At 37.5% G+C, this 19,646-nt stretch overlaps 1 protein-coding gene across 1 annotated transcript in view; it reads left to right on the forward strand.

The window, feature by feature from the left end:
- srgap2 (SLIT-ROBO Rho GTPase activating protein 2) overlaps window positions 1-19,646 on the forward strand; it is a 42,693-nt gene extending 23,047 nt beyond the window's left edge. Inside the window, exons 7-17 of the mRNA XM_016278795.1 lie at window positions 2,140-2,241; window positions 3,190-3,436; window positions 6,723-6,800; window positions 6,892-7,026; window positions 7,145-7,250; window positions 10,626-10,850; window positions 14,023-14,102; window positions 14,425-14,605; window positions 14,764-14,910; window positions 16,173-16,491; window positions 17,943-19,646. Coding sequence (XP_016134281.1) covers window positions 2,140-2,241; window positions 3,190-3,436; window positions 6,723-6,800; window positions 6,892-7,026; window positions 7,145-7,250; window positions 10,626-10,850; window positions 14,023-14,102; window positions 14,425-14,605; window positions 14,764-14,910; window positions 16,173-16,491; window positions 17,943-18,395 — 2,073 coding nt within the window. The 3' untranslated portion in view covers window positions 18,396-19,646. The remainder of the gene's footprint in view (window positions 1-2,139; window positions 2,242-3,189; window positions 3,437-6,722; window positions 6,801-6,891; window positions 7,027-7,144; window positions 7,251-10,625; window positions 10,851-14,022; window positions 14,103-14,424; window positions 14,606-14,763; window positions 14,911-16,172; window positions 16,492-17,942) is intronic.

Genomic DNA, 19,646 nt, shown 5'->3' on the forward strand with positions numbered 1-19,646 from the left:
TTATATTTACTTAAAAATTAATGTCACCATGTTTTGCACATTCCACTTGTGCCTGTGTCTTTTGCAGCTTCTCGTACATAACGTGGTGTAGTCATGAGGTGCTAGTTCAAATTTAAAAAGTGCTTCTACCAAAAAAGTTTCATCTGCAGATATGGTCTTGTTTAGGGATCTGTGTTTTTGTGCATACGGACATCTAACTGCTAAGTAGTAATTGTGTTTTCCAGCAATAGTGTGCACCCTTAATTTACAGAGAAAAAAAGGTCAGGGAAAAATCTGTAGATGGAAAAATCTCCATACAAGTTCTTTGTGCGTTTGTCTTTTTTTTCTACTTGTTACTTTGCACTTTTTGTTAGAACATTTTTATTTACTATTTATTCAAGTTTTTTAAGGTATCTAATATTTTGATACTTAATTTCCATGATCTAAATATTCTTAAAAATGTAAAGTTTGTTGTCATTTGGAAGTGTGTTGGCCTTCTTGCATTATTATGCTGTTACATTATGATTATATATTCAGTGGCTTAAAATGGTCTTTAAAATGACAATAATATCGCTTATCGCAATTATTTCTGGGGCAATATATCGCACAACAAAAAGTTGTTATCGTGACAGGCCTATTGGTTATATATTATACATGTTTACTTAGCCTATTTCCAGTTTTGTATACCTATTTAAACTTTATGTAAGTTATTTGTTATTTTATAGTAGGCATAGCCTGCCCTATAGCATGGTGTATTTTTATTTGTTTTGTTAATAAAAGTTCTATGTTTTATATATACGTTAAAGTGAGTTTGACGTTGTATTTTGTTGTTGTATTCAAGCAATTGACGCCGAACTGCCGCTAATTCAAAAGTTAAAGTAAAATGCGCACGGCACTTTTAAGCTATTTAAAAGCCAAGGAAAGCAAGGAAAAGAGGGGAAATTCAAACGAACTAAAAACGAACAATTGCTTTACGCCAAATTCCCGCTATTTGAAAGTGAAAGTAAAATGCGCACGCCACTTTTACAAGCTATTTAAAAGCGAAGGAAAGCGAGGAAAAGAGGGAACGCCCCCGCCCCCACGGTGATACCGGTATTACCAGTGTTGTCACACGCCGATAAACCGGTGGGAAAATTTCCTCACCGTCACAACCCTACTTCAGCCCTGTATTATTATAGGTTGTCATTTAGACTGTCCAGCTATTATGTTTTATATTATTCTCTATTAATATGGCAAATTGACTGCTAACCTTATAGGTGCTGTAATTTATATATTGAATCATGCAGAAATTGTCAGTATTATCTGACAGATCTTACAGAATTTTGTGTCTTAAAATATCACAACTGGTTCAGGTATTTATTTTATTTTATTGAAGGTGAGATGTGTTCTTTCTTTGCCACTTGTATCAGTGCTTAATGCCACAGCATACAAATCTACAAACAGCCAGTTAATTCAGTTTTTTATTTAATTTTTTAATTTAGTTTATTCTTAATTTTATTTGTTTGTTTGTTTGTTTATTAGTAAAATATTGTTAGTAGTTTTTTGTTTTGTTTTGTTTTGTGTCAGTCCTGTGCCACTATTGTCACCAAACCAAACATAATGATTTTTACAAACAGGTTTTCTAAGCATTGTCATTGGTCAGTCAAACTTATAGAGACACAGTGTGAATATTAAACTGGGATAGAAGGAAGTATTTAGCATTGAAATAATTTGACACTACAGCTCAAACTAAACATTAACATTTTTAATTGTACTACATTTTTTCTTTGAAATCAATCAACAATGTTTTCTGCTGTGCTGAACTTGCTGATGTTTTTGTAATTAGCCAACTTGCATCAGGGGTCCTGGAAGTTTGTATGTGTGTGATGAACAGAGCAGCTGGTTTTCCCCAGTGCACGTGTGCCCTATCGTGTGTTCAGCCCTCAGGGAGAGGGTGGACCACAGTGAGCCAGATGTTCCCCAGCTGTTATGGGCAAAAAAGAGAGAGAGAGAGAGAGAGAGAGAGTGAGCGAGAGGCAGATAGAGGCTTGCTCGAGTCACTCCATTCTTCAGAGCATATGGGGACATCAGCTTTATCACGGCTGGAGATGGACTTGCTTTAGTTCTCCTTCATTCTGTTGTTGAAGTTCTCGAGCACTTTCTTCTGTCTTTCTCCCTCAGGGGGGACATTTGTGTGCCCAGCAGCCCGTGCAGGGAGAGCTGATCCAGAGATGCCAGCAGCTACAGTCCCGCCTGTCCACACTGACAATAGAGAATGAAGAGGTGACATGCACATGGTCCAACAAATATAATGTGCACAACAAATGTGTGCACATTCATTCTTTATGCTTATATTACATCTGTCAAACTTTAAATGTTTTTGTGCACTTTTTTGTGTCAATGCATTGACTGAGTAAAAGCGTTTTTGATTAGGCACTTTTGTCTAAATCGAACCTATGACAAGTATTATGGCTAATTTGATGAAATGTTAAGCTACCAATAAGAGTGTAGCTCTGTTTAACATTACCATTAAACATTTATGTTGAAATCCATCAACAGAAAATGTGGGTGAAAAAAGGTTTAAATATAATTGGTTGGACTAGGGAGGTAGTGTAACAGTGTTAATGGGTTAATGTTAGTGTTTAAATAAAGCATTATACTTTCTCCATGTTCTGTTTATTTTTTATTTAATATATCTTTCACTCAGATGTTTGTGATATTAAAAACAAAAACTTTGCAGAATGACAGTTTCTCTGACAATGGAAAAAAACGAATTTACTTAATTAGTGTTATGACCCATTTTTCAGTAAACATATTTAAAAATCCTTAAAAAATGTTTTCTTCGAAGTGCATTAAATTTGAAGTTGGCCTAATCTTTTTTCTTGCTTTAAAATATTAATCTAACAAAATGCAATGAAGTTATTCTCATGAATAATATAAAAATCAATTAGCCAGTGGTCTGAGAAACAAACTTAATTCAAGACATTAAGAAATCTTAATATCATATGCAATTTTGTTCCTTATCTTCTTTTAAGGATGTTTGGATGCATTTAATGGAAAACAAGACAGAAATGACAACCAAGAAAATGATTTAATGCAGTGCACCAGTCTGTAAATGAAATCTTGATCAAGTGATTACAGCAGAAGAAAGTGCTTCATTTCACTCGTGTACTTTGTACGGAGTAATATTGCAGACATGTAGCAACTATAATGTACATACTCTTTCTCCAGGTAAAGAAGACGATGGAGGCCACTCTACAGACCATCCAGGACATGGTGACCATTGAGGACTTTGATGTGACTGACTGCTTCCACCACAGTAACTCAATGGAGTCTGTCAAGTCCACTGTGTCTGAATCCTTCATGAGCAAACCCAGCCTGGCCAAGAGACGAGCCAACCAGCAGGAGACAGAACAGTTCTACTTCACGGTAAATGAGATGGAGAAGGAGAGAAATCAGTTTAATACAGGGTCACAGGGTTGAAGAAAGGGTGTGGAGGATTGGACAGTGGGAAATCTGTAGCTGGGGGCATGAAAGGACAGAAAGAGAAATGGGAAAGGAAGGGTGATGAAGGGAGAGATAAGAGACTGAGTGTTTGAGATACAGCTTAATGTCCTTTCTACTCTATCAGAGTCTTTTAAGAAGCCTTTGATTGAAAAGACAGCAGTTAGAGGAGACTGCTGCAGTTGACTGCGGTTCATTGATCTGTGCTTGTTTGTAGACAGCTGAAACTGTGTTACATTGTTATTCGACAAATACAATTACAGAGGAGTATGTTCTCCAGACACATTTACAAAATACCCAGAACACAGCAGCAGCAGTATAGCAATGGCCAGGGAGCCACTAATAGCACTTTGTGGCAACTTTGTAAGGGAGACAGGGATCACATGGGGATGTTATTGTCAACTCAGTAAGTATAGGATTAAAAAAAACAAAAACTGTTAAATAAATTCTTGTTTTCTATATCAGTAGTTTTTGTATGATGGTTTCAAACATTTAGTTCAAAACCCCCCGAAATAATATTATTTATTATTCAATTAACTATATATATATATATATGTGTGTGTGTGTGTGTGTGTGTGTGTGTGTGTGTATATATATATATAGTTACATGTAGGGATGCACGATACTGAGCTCCTGTACTCATACTCGTTAAAATGCCCCGATACCAAATGCCGATACCACACAGCATGTGATAAGTGCCATATTCAGACAAAGAAACACCGACAACAGAACAACGGACAGCAGAATGGAGTTATTAGAGATTAATGATGTCTACGAAGTATATAATATAATGTTAAACATTCAGTATTAACGCCTGTGTAGCTGATGTGCGCAAGCTGATAAACAAAGCACGCTGAGTGGATTGAGCGTGCGGCGGCGCAGATGCGCGAGCTTGTCGAGTGAATATACCTTTCTCACAGACATCACTGGAAAGTTTGTAGTTCGGTCGGATATGTCAAAAACAAGTAAGTAAAACAATGCACAGGTTACTTAACAGTAGGGAGGGAGAGAAAGAGAGAGCACTTCTGTTGTGTGATCTTTGATGTTCACTCACTTAGCACACGCATCATTTGGATTAAAACTAAATCGTAAAAATAAGACCATTTATAGGGGCATTCACTATAAACATCATTTATTTTCAACCTTAGGCATACACGACTTTCTGGCCAAAGTGAATCTAGCAGCCTGTGTGAAATGCGCTAGGGTGTACTATTCTACATCAGTACAAATACGTGCACGTGTTGCACGTGTTTTGCTTGCTTGAGTGTTTCTGCATTATATGAGTGGCTTTGGAATATAAATCGCAGCACGTTTCAGATGAAAAAACGTGACTTATATTTCAGAAAATATCACAGTTAGGAGATTTATAACGAGTAGTTCCCTGCATTATTACAGCAAAGCGCATGATTACAGTACTAAGCCGCTGCAATGGAGCAGCTCTAATGCTATTAAATTAAAGATGATGTACCATAGAGCAAACAAATGAACAGTGAAAGTAACAAAAACTTGTAAAATACATTTTAATGGGCATAATTAAGTGTGAAAATAACCAAAGGATATACAGTCAAACCCAAAATGATTCAGAGACCAGATATAATTTTTGAATTTTTTTTTACTAGTGGGTGCAGGACACTATAGTTAATTTATGTAAGTGAGGGTTGCCCGACTAAGTATTGATAGTTGTGTAAATACTATCATACTAACAGCTGTCTGAATTGTTTTGGTTGATTGTAATCCATTACATACCTTTCTGTCAAAGTTATCTGACATGATCAAGCTGAATTTGTTCTGACACAGTTTAACTCTGAGTTCTTGTCATATTTTATTACCATTTTCTAAACTATAGCGAATAAACTGTGATAATGTGAGAAATGTTGAAGGTGTCTGAATAAATTTTGGTTTGACTGTATCTATTTGATAAATGAAGGACTGCTATAACCAACTAATATTATACATACTCTTTTGGTTTCTGTACCCAATATTTGAAAAATGTACAAATGCAATAATAATATCGGTATCGGTACTCGGTGTCAGCAAGTACCAAAAATAAAAGTATCAGTATTGGGCGAGTACTGGAAAAAGTGGTATCGGTGCATCCCTAGTTACATGTGTTTGATATGTGGCAGTTAAAGAAAATGTATTCAGTATTTTTTTTATATAAAATGTATTTTTATATTTAGTAGTTTAAAATGTATTTATATGTACATATATACATATTATGCATTTCTATATTATAATTTATGTGTTTATATGGAGATTTTATGTTTTTTAAATTTTCACTGTTTTATGAATTATTTTGTTTCATAATCGATTTACTGTTTCATTTTTTTTTGTTGTTGTTGTTTTGAAAAGCCAATTTAATGGCAGGTTTTTTTTTCTTTTTCTTTTTCATTTTAGCCCCATATAGTGTGACAGCTATAGTCAATGTGTGTTCAGTGAACTCTATATTTTTTCTGACCAATAATGTTTGAATTGTCCGATAGCTTTTTGCTGCCAATACTTTAAAGTATACTGTATGTCTATACAGAAATTGGTTTTCTGATACATACCTGCTTTAAAAAAACAAGCAAATTGAGTACAAAAGGTAGAACAGAATAGAATAATAAGAACATGAATTTCCATTCACTCTGGCCTAACATTGCACATATGATCAATGGAAGCACAAGATTAGCAAGCAGAGGTTTGTCACTTGATGTTGTGCAGGCTGTCTTATCACATCCTCTTCTGTCTGATCATATCCTGATGTATTCCTCCCCTATATCTCCCTCTCTCCTCTTTCTCTTAAACTCCCTATGTACATTCAGCTCGTCTCTTTCTCCCAAAAGCACTAATGCATGGCTCCATGTGTTGGCTATCCTTCCTGAGTCTGCATGACTGTAATGCTGGTATGGCTGTGATATATGATGGATGAAATTGTAAGCATCTGTCTACCCAGCTCCCTCATTCCCTCCGCAGTTCAGGTTTCTTTCCATCCATCTCCTGACTCCTCTATCTGTCTCTCCGCTGTCAGGTTTCCATGAGGTCAGGGTTCTCGCCCCCAAAGAGCCATAAGCTATTAGAGCACATAGATCCAATGCCTCCCTGGGCTCCAGTGGATATGAAATAATTAATTAATTAATTAATTAATTAATTTTATCCAAATCACATTAAACTCAGACAAACTAACAATTAAACTTTTTTTTTTTTTTTTGCCATGATGCTGAAGATTCAGTAAAACAGCTTAGTTGATATTCCATAACGTCATGTCTGTGTCTGTACAGGTCTCCATCATGAGGGCATTTTCAGGGTGTCCGGCTCTCAAGTGGAAGTCAATGATATTAAGAACGCCTTTGAAAGAGGTGAGTCTTTCTGGACATATGCTGAGCCTTCTTTTATCTATTTCGAATCAAGTCTGCATTCTTAAAGGGTTCTTACTTTCTTGTGTCTCAGGTGAGGACCCGCTGGCTGGGGACCAAAACGATCATGATATGGACTCCATTGCTGGAGTGTTAAAGCTCTACTTCAGAGGCCTGGAGAACGCCCTCTTTCCTAAGGAAGTCTTCCATGACCTAATGTCCTGTGTCTGTGAGTGTCCGCTTTATTTTCTACACCCACGGTACACGTGCGCACTGCAGACCAGATTAGACAATGGAGAAGCTTTTGTCCTAAATAAACTCGTTTCTTGTTCATGTTGTTTTTCCAGCCATGGAGAACCTCCAGGACAGAGCTGTCCACATCTGCAAAGTCCTGCTGTCTCTACCCAGCAACATCCTGGTTATCATGCGATACCTGTTCGCTTTCCTCAGCCAGTAAGTTCAACCGATCAGAGCTGGTCTGGAATTAATTTTTCCACCAAAGTCATTGGGTTCTTTTGTTTGTCTGTGATTTTGAACTCAAGACAAGGTCTGTGACAATAATTTACTCCCCCTCATGTCCTTCCAACCCTGTATCACTTTCCTATGTCCAGGGAACACAAAAGTAGATGTTTTACAGAATGTCCCAGGTGCTCTTTTCCATATGAAAAGGAAAGGACAAAAAAGCTCCTTTAATGAAATTAAATTAGGTCCATATGGCTTGTGCTCAGTGTTCCAAGTAATTCCATAAACTACTACGTTATTATTCAATTAAATAGAATTTTTTTCTGGCAAAAAAGCTGTATGGTTTAATAACTTTTAATTAAATTTTTTTTTTTACCCCTGATGAGTTTGCATCCCTGAAGGTATGAGATTTTCAGTGAATAAAGGAATAAAAATAAAGTTAGTGGTTTGGAGCAACATGACAGTGAGTAAATGATGACTAGAATTATTTGGGTGAACGATTCCTTTAAACCAGCGCCAATTTACCATGATTTATTACAGCTAACCTTAGCCCAGCATACAAAGAGCTTATGTACAGTCTAAACTTACCATTTTACAAGACCTTTTTACTACAAATTGAAATATTCTCTTACCAAAAGGAGAAGGTTGGCCTATACCCAACCTCAGCTGAGGGCTACAGCACTCAAGCCCTCCGTATCTCTGCCTCTCGTTCTTCCACTTTTTTCCACCCTGTGGTCCTTTTGAAAGACCCTCCAGAACACAACATGATCTTAGTTTCTACTCCAGCCCGCCGTTGTGCACGCAGGCGTGTCTGGTTTTCCTAAAGCATCTGAACCCTTTCCAGCCCTCGTATCACAGCCAGAAGGGGGAAGTGAATGTGTGTTGAAATATGGTGTCGCCATCAAGCCACCATTAGTGCTCCCATGCTGGACGTCTGTAGCCCTGGGTGAATGGTTTCTCTGTTTGCTCTACGGCCGATAGATCTTTCCTCTGCTATAAAAGTCAATGGAGGTGCCAGAATAGGTCTCTGAAGAACTGCCGCTCACTCTAATGCACTCTAGCATTCATTACAGCCAATCATGTGCATCGTTCGTAGGTATGCATGGCATACACTCACAAATACACATCAAGAGATCTCATTTAGACGGCAATGTAGTCAGAAATAAACAAGAAGAGATAGGTAATTTGAAGCTCTTATTCAGTTGTAACTGTTTGGGCAGGACGGCGCCTATAAATTTGGTTTGGAGCCCCTACTGCTTGTATCCCACCCCCCCGTTACCCCAAAAACACTTACGGTTAAGGACACCTCTCCCAACATTTTGGACACATCCAAGTTTTCGTTAATCGAATGAAGTGGGCATACTGTGGAGTAAGAAAGGAACAAATAAAAAGGTGTAACAATTCAGAGCAGTCTCACAGACACGCATAAATGGGAGAAAGCTGGCTTAGGCTCATGATAAATGAGCTGTTGCGAGGAAGTGTAGCTAGAGATTCAGTCTGGAACTCAATCTGCTTTTCACATTAGTCCAGCAGGAGCTGGTCTCTCCATGAGAATAGTCATATGATCAGAGATCATTTTAACATGTTTCTGGATAGTATGACTATTTTGTACATTTGTTGTTGTTGTTTTTTTTGTTTGGCATACACTCACAAATACACATCAAGAGATCTCATTTAGACGGCAATGTAGTCAGAAATAAACAAGAAGAGATAGGTAATTTGAAGCTCTTATTCAGTTGTAACTGTTTGGGCAGGACGGCGCCTATAAATTTGGTTTGGAGCCCCTACTGCTTGTATCCCACCCCCCCGTTACCCCAAAAACACTTACGGTTAAGGACACCTCTCCCAACATTTTGGACACATCCAAGTTTTCGTTAATCGAATGAAGTGGGCATACTGTGGAGTAAGAAAGGAACAAATAAAAAGGTGTAACAATTCAGAGCAGTCTCACAGACACGCATAAATGGGAGAAAGCTGGCTTAGGCTCATGATAAATGAGCTGTTGCGAGGAAGTGTAGCTAGAGATTCAGTCTGGAACTCAATCTGTTTTTCACATTAGTCCAGCAGGAGCTGGTCTCTCCATGAGAATAGTCATATGATCAGAGATCATTTTAACATGTTTCTGGATAGTATGACTATTTTGTACATTTGTTGTTGTTGTTTTTTTTGTTTTTTTTTTATATTTGGTGCACGTCAAGCCATGCATCAGTTGTTAATATATAGAAACAGAAATGTTCTTAAGTATAGTTCTTATTTTTTCTATATTTTTTTATTTATTTATAATTTTTATTTTTAGGACTTTATTCATTATTAATTAATTAATTATTAAGAAATGTTCTTCGGAGCAGTTAAAGTGCCATCTTAATGTTTTTGTGTGATATTTCTTATCTAAGATAGTCTTGAGTTAATAAAAAGATGGACAGAATGCAGGTGTGTCAAGACGGAAGTTTAATTTCTTTTAACTTGACACAGCATCCAAAAAAAGCAAGAAGTAAAAATATATTGCCAAAATATAGGTTTTTCTCAGCAAATTTTGATGCACAGTAAGTCAGGGTTTCCCAAATTGGGGTTTATAAAACCTTGGGAAAGTTAATAATTAATAGTTTTTTTAATTAAAATAAATATTCATAAAATAAAAACAATCAAGATACAACACTTACTACAAACGATACAAAATATTTTGTGATTTGTGTGATTATTTTTTTTCTTTATTTTTTTATTTTATTTTTTTATTATTTGTTTACCTGCATGTCATGTAACCATTAACAATATCAGAGAACAGTGAACATGCAAATGTGTTCTTGTTATTAAAATATTAACTTAAAATTAAAATAAATATTAAAGTCAAAGGGGTATGCCTGGCACAAAAATGGTGATTCCTGTGTATACAATAATATAATTGAATGTAATAATTGACATTAAATTTGCATACAATAATTTGTTAGGGATGCACTGAAATGAAAATTCTGGGCCGAAAACCGAAAATTCTAGATGCACTTGGCCAAAAAAACTAGTTTTTTTTGTGTAAGACTTTTTAATTTAACTCAATAATTTTAGTGATAATGAATTTAAAAAAAACAAGCCAATAAAAAAACACACTTTTATTGAAAGTTAAACAAATTAGACCGAAAATATGTTAATATGAAATATCAATATGTCACTTTTATTCAGTTCTATGCAACATAATCAGATTTAACGTTTAGCGTCATTTTACCTGCGTTGCTCAGTACAGCAATACTACACCATGTTACATCACAGTAGCGCTATTGCAAACAGGAACAAATAACGATATTATAACAATATTTGAGCAGACTTTTCATATCCGTTTTTTTTTTTACTCTGTATTTTTCTCTCTCTTTTAACTAGTCTGTCCCAGTACAGTGATGTTAACATGATGGACCCCTACAACCTGGCTATCTGCTTCGGCCCCACACTCATGTCTGTGCCTGAGGGCCACGACCAAGTCTCCTGCCAGGCACATGTGAACGAGCTCATCAAAACCATTATTATACATCACGAGACCATCTTTCCAGGGCCCCGTGAGCTGGAGGGGCCCATCTATGACCGTGGAGGAGCCGCTGAGGAATACTGGTGAGTCTAGAGTGAATTTGGTTACAAAACAAAAAAAAGGAAGAAAGAAGGATGAAAAATTAATCCCATAATCTTGGCAGAATTCATTGGCAGTGAATACTGGCCCCACATTTTATGGAAGCAGCTGCTCAGCCGAACCACAAAACCAGGAATGAGTTCATCAGACGAGCTTGATTTAATGCAGAATCAGTCAGACATGATGGATTGAGCATTATAAAGATAAAGAGACATTATTAAAGACCAACAGAGCCCTACAGGGAGTCAGTCACTTTTTAAAGTTCCTATGTATCTTATGCTCATTTAAGCCGTCAGTTCAATGGTTGAAGGCACAGATACATTTCCATGTGTCAGCACATGACCTAGACTCCCAAAATATGTCACCGTGAAAGCAACCAGAAATAGTGTCAGGCAGCCAGACTCAAAAACCACCATCATGAGGTCTGTTTTAAAATGAAAAACGAGGTTATCCTACCCTGCTCAAGGCCAAGTGCTAATGAAATGCCCTCCTGCAGCTTTTTAAAAACTGTTTTGGATGTCATAGAGGAAATAACTTCAGATTGCTGTGTCATCGTGAAAAGAAAGGTCAGGTTTGTTTGTGAGATGCAGGCTCATTTCATGTGGTTTTCATGCACGGGATTGTTCAGATTGCATGGGCGGTGTAATTAAGACTTTGAGCTGGTGAGATGATGTGTCGCTCTGCACAAATCTGCGGGGCGTCACGGCTCAGACACGGGAACCGGAGCTGATCGCGGCCGCTCTAGTCAGTGCTTGTGTTGGGATTATACCAGCACGTTTCTGAACCATCCCAGAAGCGGCTCTCTAAGGCGTTTATACAGCGATCTGTCATGCCACATAAAAGACTGTCAAACGCCATTTATTATTTGAATTTCCTGAGAAGAAGAAGAAGAAGAAGAAGAAGAAGAAAAAAACAAAAAACTGTACCGAGACCCGTACCGAAACGGTTCGGTACGAATACGTGTACCGTTACACCCCTAGTGTGTGTATGCGTGTGTGTATATATATATATATTTATATATATATATATACTAAATACTTTTTGTTTTTATATAATGATGACAATTTGGGTACAGTTGTGATGCCCTAAAAAAGTGACCCAGACAGTTTTTGACAGTGAAGTTTACTTTACACAGTGTCCTTGAAATGCTAAAGTAAAAGTTTTGTGAAAAAAGACTGATGCTGAGAGCAGAATGAGATATCCAGCATCTCTGGGGAAGACATTAAAAATCGCAGAAGCTTCTGACCTCCCTGAACACAAACTCATCTGCTCGAGGGTGAAGAAGCCACATGGATCATTTTACCTTAAGAGCCCAGATCAAAGCTACACTCGGTCTCTCAGATGGAGTGACAGGAGGATCACAGGATCTTCTTCACCAACTAACTGCTCAATGAGGCCAGTCTGTCATTTTAAAGATTCACTGAAACTGTGATGGACGTGTACTTTGCCAAACCTCTCTGACAGCATCTCCCTACACACACCAGGCAGAGATTAGTACATTATACAGTCATTACCCTCAGGTTCCTTCTGTCTAAAGCTGCTTTCTAATGAAACTAAGCTTTTCATTAGCCCAGGCTTCCTACTTGCCAACTGTCTATGTAATAAACCGGGATGGTCTTAGTGAGATATATTCCAGCTGGGTAGAGCACTGTACTTTCACTCTGCAGTTTCCTCCAGCATATGTTACGAGAGAGCGGCTTTTATTAGTAGAGTGATAACAGTAAATTAGGCCGTGTTTTTGCTTGAGTGCTCAATAGGAGATCAGGTTGTTCAGGTGGATTTTTCGCTAAATTAATACTAGGGTATTAGAGGGTTTATTGGCCTGTGAATGGCATAACAGAGTTGTTATCAGCACTGAGGCCCTCATGACCTTGGAAACGAGCCGTTTTCCTGTGCATTAGTACTGTGTTTTCTAGTCACATTAGATTCCGTACTGGAGCTGAGTTGAGTGAGCACAGGTTCAGTTTAGAGTCAAGAGTCCACAGGAAAGTCCAGCTTTGATCCTCGTATCTGGGCTCTGCTTCCTGTTTTGCTTCAAAGAAGCATGGACACTCTGTTTCAGGCCTGAAGAGTGAGACATAGAGAATCATAACTGGTTCTCAGAAATGTTCTCATTCACAATGTCGTGTGCTTAATTTAGCTTTCCTTCTGCTCTTTCCTTCTCATTACTACTATAGCAGTCAAAAGTTTGAATACATCTACTCATTCTTGATGATTACTATTTTTCTTTTCTTTTTTTTAATAATAGTAAGGTTGTAAAAACCATGAAGTATTGTAAAAAAAAAAATATGGGGGAAAATAGTGAATTGTGGCTCAAAAATGGGTCCTGATTGGGTCATGGACAGCAGGGGGGAAACAATGTGAATACAAATAATAAAACCATGCATTTATAATCATATAATATATATAATCGTATAATCATGCATATTAAGGATAGTAAATATAAATATATACAAAATATAAATAATAGAAAATAATAAATCTAAATAGTATTATGAGCTTTTAAAAGGTACAAATTCTTCTAATCAAACTTTCTGTGTCTGTGCACTTTTTATTTATTTACTGTATTTATTTATTGATTTATTTTTATTTACACTACGTTTAAAAGTTTGGGGTCAGTATTTATTCGTTTATTTTTTTACTTTTATTCAGCAAGAATGCATTAAATTGATCAAAAGTGTGAGTAAATTCCTAATATTTGTTTAAAATTCTAATACTTCACAGTATATTTCTTTTTACTGTTTTTTTATCAAATATGCAACCTTAGTTAGCATAAGAGACTTCTTTCAAAAGCATATTAAAAATCCAATCTACCCAAACAAATGGTCTGTTAATTTATTTACTAAATTATATCACCTAAAGTGGAAATTTATACCTTAATACAATTTATGTCTACAAAATTATTCAAAATAATTTACAGAATAATACAGAATCTGTAAGCTGTAGATCAAATGGTCTTCAAGATCATGGGAAACTCAGGTGTTTAGTCAACTTTTCATTTTAATCACCTTTTTTACTTGTTAATGTAGATGTGTGTATTGCATGTAAATGTTGGTTTATGTACTAAAGCAATGGTGAAAGTTTGTGGTGTTGTCATTTTTAATGTCTGTAATTGAGGTTTTCACTGAAGCATGTTTCTTGTGGTCAATTCAACAGTGATAGTCCACACATTGAGCCCCCCCTAGTGGATGAACCTGCACCTGACGCTGCCTCTGAAATCCACAACAGCGATGATGGTGAGCCCAGATGCCATTCAAAAGACCGTACTAACAAGCGCAAACATTTTTCATAAAGACACACTGTTGCCACCAGCGCAAGTCAGCTCATCGTGGAAGCTCCTGTTTCACACCCTCTTTTGTCCACGCACCCCTTCTGCAGCTCCAAACCTGTTATGATAAATGTGCTCTAACCTGCCTGGCTTCTTGTGCAATAACCCTTCCTCTTTTCCTTGTGCTCTTCCTCTCTTCTCACTTTCTCCCCTTCCTGTCCTCTCGATCTTTGTCTTTCCCTGTCTTTCGTGTCTCTAAATAGTAAAGTCAGGGTCCTTGAACGTTTCAGAGTTTGACCCCATTGAGGCCATCGCACGTTTTGACTACTCTGGACGCACCAATCGTGAGCTTTCCTTTAAGAAGGGGGCGTCTTTGCTGCTGTACCACCGTGCATCTGAGGATTGGTGGGAGGGTCGCCACAACGGCACTGAGGGACTGGTGCCGCACCAGTACATAGTAGTGCAAGACATGTAAGCTGTTTGGTTTATTGACTTGAATTAGTGATATCGATCAGAACTGCTTCTTTAACCAGTTATTCAGTGTCCTACTAGTAATATCTGATTAACTATCAGTAAGACCGCCCATAGTGTATGTGAATTCTAGAGGTGTTTGTGATTTTGTGTGATAGGCCGGATGGATATGCAGGCAGAGGAAGTCCCAAAGCTGACCTAGAAGCTTCCCATGATGCTGCGGAAGAGAAGGTGTCCACCAGAGCCAGTGCCAGCTCACCCACTGGAGGTCATGTAGCTGATATCTACCTAGCTAACCTCAACAAGTAAGTTAACCGTTAATCTGGTATGATAAAAATGGTGTGCAAAAAAGAAAAATGTTACATATATATACTCACACACAGTATATATATATGTATATGTACACAGGACCGGATTTATGCATAGGCATTCTAGGCATGTTCCTATGCTCACTCGTCCAGGGGGGCCCAAACACAATGAAGAGATATTTAATATTTTTGTTATACTATGGGCTATCTACAACAGTAAAAGAACCAAAACCCCAGAAGACATTGAGCAAATAAATGTAACAAACAATAGGGTAAAAAATTACAAAGTATTTCCATGTCTTCCACCTGTTTTATGTAGGCTACGGAAATAACGCTTTCTCTCGTTCTCTCTCACAGACGCACACATACGCACTCACGCACACACACGGAGACGCGACCAGAAACTTGTTGTTAGCGCTGCCCCGCGAATTTATCAATAAAATAGTTTCACAGCTGAAAAGCTACATGACTTTTCTCAGTAGCGAGGTTCTTGAAGCAGTTTAACTTAAAGATTAGCTATTAGTAGACGCTGCTGCTGAATACTGCTGAGAGACGCACAGACCCAGGTATTCACACGCGCTTAATCTCTCTCTCTCTCTTTCTCTCTCTCTGAGTGCATTAGACTGCATTAATAACTGCATTAGCCTGCATATCAATGGCTCAAGTCTCTGTTATTAGCTCTAAAATTGCGTTTTGGAATTTGCAATGGAAGGGTTCTGTAAAATACGTAAAAAATTAGTTCAACACTCACGAGATTTCAGGACGGATACATGACAAATGTCTTGAAATAAATCATCTTAACAATGTCTTGATGTGTGGTTGTGACTCCAGAACGTTAAAATTATTAGAGAGATAATGCACTCCTGAAGTTATGTGGCCACGACGCTGCACCTATTAATGGAATGGTCTTTCTCAGTTCTCAAACTACTTTTTTTCAAACTAGGATTTTTATTGATTAAATGCAAGCGCTTCTTGCGATAGAAAACACTGTAATGGTTTCTACTGATTAAGAAATATTTTTGTTTACTTGGATGGTAGCTAATGTTAGGTCTATTACATTAATAGGAAAGGGGGGCCCAAAAATTTTTTTGCCTATGTCACGAAAAGAGGTAAATATATATATATGTATATACACACACACACACAGTATATATAGATAGATACAGTATGTTTATAAGTGTGTGTGTGTGCGTGTGTAAACAAAAAATTAACTAAATGTTGATTATCATGTAATTTTGCCTACACTTTATCCATCTTAGGATGAGGAAACGGCCGGAAGCGCCCAGCATCCGAAGAACAATCCGGCCAGTGGAGGGTCTAGGCGAGGGCTCATCCGGAGCAACAGGGGGTTTAAAGACCTCGTCCATGCCGGCAAGTGGACTGGCCAAGGAAGGGACAGACAAGCGACCGGTCAGTGCTCACAGCGTCCTAAACTCCATCACCCGACACTCCTCTCTGAAAACTAAGGTAGAAGGTCCTCAGCTCCGCAAGTCCACTCCTGCAGGGCGATCCAAGAGTTTCAGCAATCACAGACCACTGGACCCAGAGGTCATCACTCAGGTGGAGCACAGCTCACAGGTACGACAAACCCAGAATCTTCTCATTTAATTCAGCGTGACAGTGCTTTGATTGCTTTAAAAGTATTATTTAAATTCAGAAATATTCAGACACTGTCAGTTTTATACAAACTTACAATGAATAAGAATGGCACACGTGTAAACAGACAATCCATTTTCCACTCCGAAAAATAGTGCTAAGCTCTTCAGAGGAGTGTCTGTGTTTTTAGAACATCCTATTTATCTTTCTTCGATCCCGGCTGTGGTTGTATGTAATTGCGTTGGAGTTCCAGCAGTCCAGTCATTATGAGTGTGTACTTGCTGCACAACAGATATCAGAAGCGAGTGACCTTAGCTAAAACCAAAGCTACGGATGTTTTTTTTTTTTAAAGGAGTGAAGTGCTGGAGAGTGGCACTAAACTCCATCAATATGAAAAAAAAGCCAGATGACAGTAATGTTTTTGAAATTGCAGCTACAAAAATAAATCTATATATACACTGCTGTTCAAACGTTTGGGATCAGTAAGGTTTTTTATGTTTTTAATGGAGTCTCTTATGCTCATCAAGGCTGTATTTATTTGATCTAAAATATAGCAAAAGCAAACATTGTGAAATATTATTGCAATTTCTAATATTGTTTTCCTGTTTTAATATACTTTAAAGTATAATTTATTTATGTGACGCAGCATCTTCAGTGTCACATGATCCTTCAGAAATCATTCTAATATGCTGATTTATTCTCAGTGTTGGAACTGTTGTGCTGCTTTTTTGGAACCTGGGATACTTTTTTCTTTCATTTGATGAATAAAAAGTTAAAAAAGAACAGCATTTATTCAAAATAGAAATCTTTTCTAACAATATAAGTCTTTATTATCACTTTTTATCCATTTAACACATTCTTGCTAAATAAAAGTATTAATTTCTTTTTTTTTTAAATACGGAACTCAAACTTTTGAATAGTAGTGAATAGTAGAAAAAAAATTATATTTTGACTAAACACTGTTCTTTTAAACTTTTTATTTATCAAAGAATCGTGAAAAAAGTATCACGGGTTCCAAAAAATATTAAGCAGTACAACTGTTTCCAACATTGACTATAACATTGACTACAGGATATTAGAATGATTTCTGAAGGATCATGTGACACTAAAGACTGGGGTAATGATGCTCAAAATTCAGCATTGCTTCACAGGAATAAATTCTATTGTATATTAAAATAGAAAGCTGTTACTTTAAATTGCAATAATATTTCTCAAAATTATATATTATATTAAATATAAAAATTATATATATATATATAAAATAAAAATTAGAAAAAACTAAATTCAAGTCTTTTATTGTTGTAAATACAGTAAAATAACGCCCTTTTTAATCAGAAGAAAAACTGATAGAGAATTAAAATTAAAATATAAAATGATGTTTTTTAAATTGTTTTATATAATATACATTCACATTTTCTCATTTTGTCTTTCAGGACATTGAGGCGACTATGAACACGGCTCTAAGTGAGCTGCGAGAGCTGGAGAGGCAGAGCAACGTCAAACACACTCCTGACGTTGTGCTTGACACTCTAGAGCAGCTGAAGAGCGGAGGGGCATCTGAACCCTCCAGCCCGCTTCATTCCCGCCTGCTCCGTGAGGCCGACTCCTCCCAGCATCCTCTGCAGCGCAGCGCCAGTTCGGCCAGCGACATGCCCTCCACCTTCCGGCCCGGCAAAACCTCGGGTCCCAAAAGCCCTCTGTCATCAATGTCTACAACAGGTCTGTCAGCTTCTGGCTCCAGCTTTAGAGATAACAAACCCCCAGCCACCAAACCCAAGCCTGTGGTGTTCCCAAAAAGCAGTTCGGCAGGGGGATCCCCAACCACCACCATACTGCCAACACCACCGCCCCCTCCACCACCCACCGACAAGTCTTGCCCCGTCTGAGGGTTTACAGCCTCGATCTGTGATCAATTTCTTAGTAATTCCTAGAGCACCCTCTAATACTGACTCTTTGGATCTTCATGAAAAACTGTGGACAACTTTTAACAGACTCAAACTGATATTGGATGCTTGCGTGATTGAGCATGAGTGTGTGTGTATGGAATTAATATACACATGTGGAATATTGGAGTGATTTTACAACACTGTTTTAGTTTGGATTGAGACATGGACGTCAGCAATCCCTCTTTTCTAATCCCAAATTAGTGGTTTGGAGTATTTTCGACTGATTATATAAGGCGTCAGACTTTGAGGACAAACGAGCAGTTGGAAGTGCTTTCCTGATATGAATTTGCCGCTCCTTGTCACATAACAGCATTATGTCTTGATCCAAATCTGTCTTTTTCTTCAGATTCTACAATTCTGTTATACAATAATCAGTAGTTACAGTTCATATAATCCACAGTTTCTGCTTAAACACACCAATCCTAAACTCACCAAATAAAGGAATAGGAACATCTTTGCATGAGGATTCACAAGATATTTGCATGGCAAACGTGGATTCCCTAACAAACAGATTCAAAAGCACTTCTGACGTTCTTAATATGTGGTTTTATTGTACTATTATATCAGAGGGCACATAAAAAAGAGATTGATGTTTTGTATAAGTTTAATGATCATGATTATAACTGGAAAAAGTGATCTAAAAATGAGGAATGTCATGCAAGCACATTATTTCTTCGTCGCCCATGTATAAAAAAACAAAACGGATAAAAGAAACATGATTTTATTTCATTTTCCCTAGGTCATTACTCACCTTTGGGTCTGTATCATGGTATCTATGTATTAGTATGTGTGTTTACGTACAGTATGTATATTCTGAATCTTAGCAGCCTAACAGCAGCTTTTAGAGATTGACGATGCAAAAAAGGGAAAGACTTAAAACAGACCAATGGCGGATACATGCAAAAACGTAGCTTGCTTTCCTCCGTTTTTCCAACTCTGAAAGGATAAGCGTGCAAAAAGCCTCTTTAAAAGTCTGACAATCTTCATCACACGGTCTGCCTGATTATGCCTTCGGACAAGTCTGTATTTTCCTAAGCGAGGCCTTAATGTCCTAGAAAATTAGTTGTGGTGGTATGCAAAAGTAGCCTGCTTCACTTTGAATCAAGCAATGACTGTGACTCCTGGAAAATATCTACAGGTAGACTGAGATGATGTTTTTGACTGAGGCCCCCCCCCGCCAACCCCCCCCCC

This window comes from Sinocyclocheilus grahami, unplaced genomic scaffold (genome assembly GCF_001515645.1).
Source record: "Sinocyclocheilus grahami isolate Dianchi unplaced genomic scaffold, SAMN03320097.WGS_v1.1 scaffold125.1, whole genome shotgun sequence".
Taxonomy (NCBI): Eukaryota; Metazoa; Chordata; class Actinopteri; order Cypriniformes; family Cyprinidae; genus Sinocyclocheilus; species Sinocyclocheilus grahami.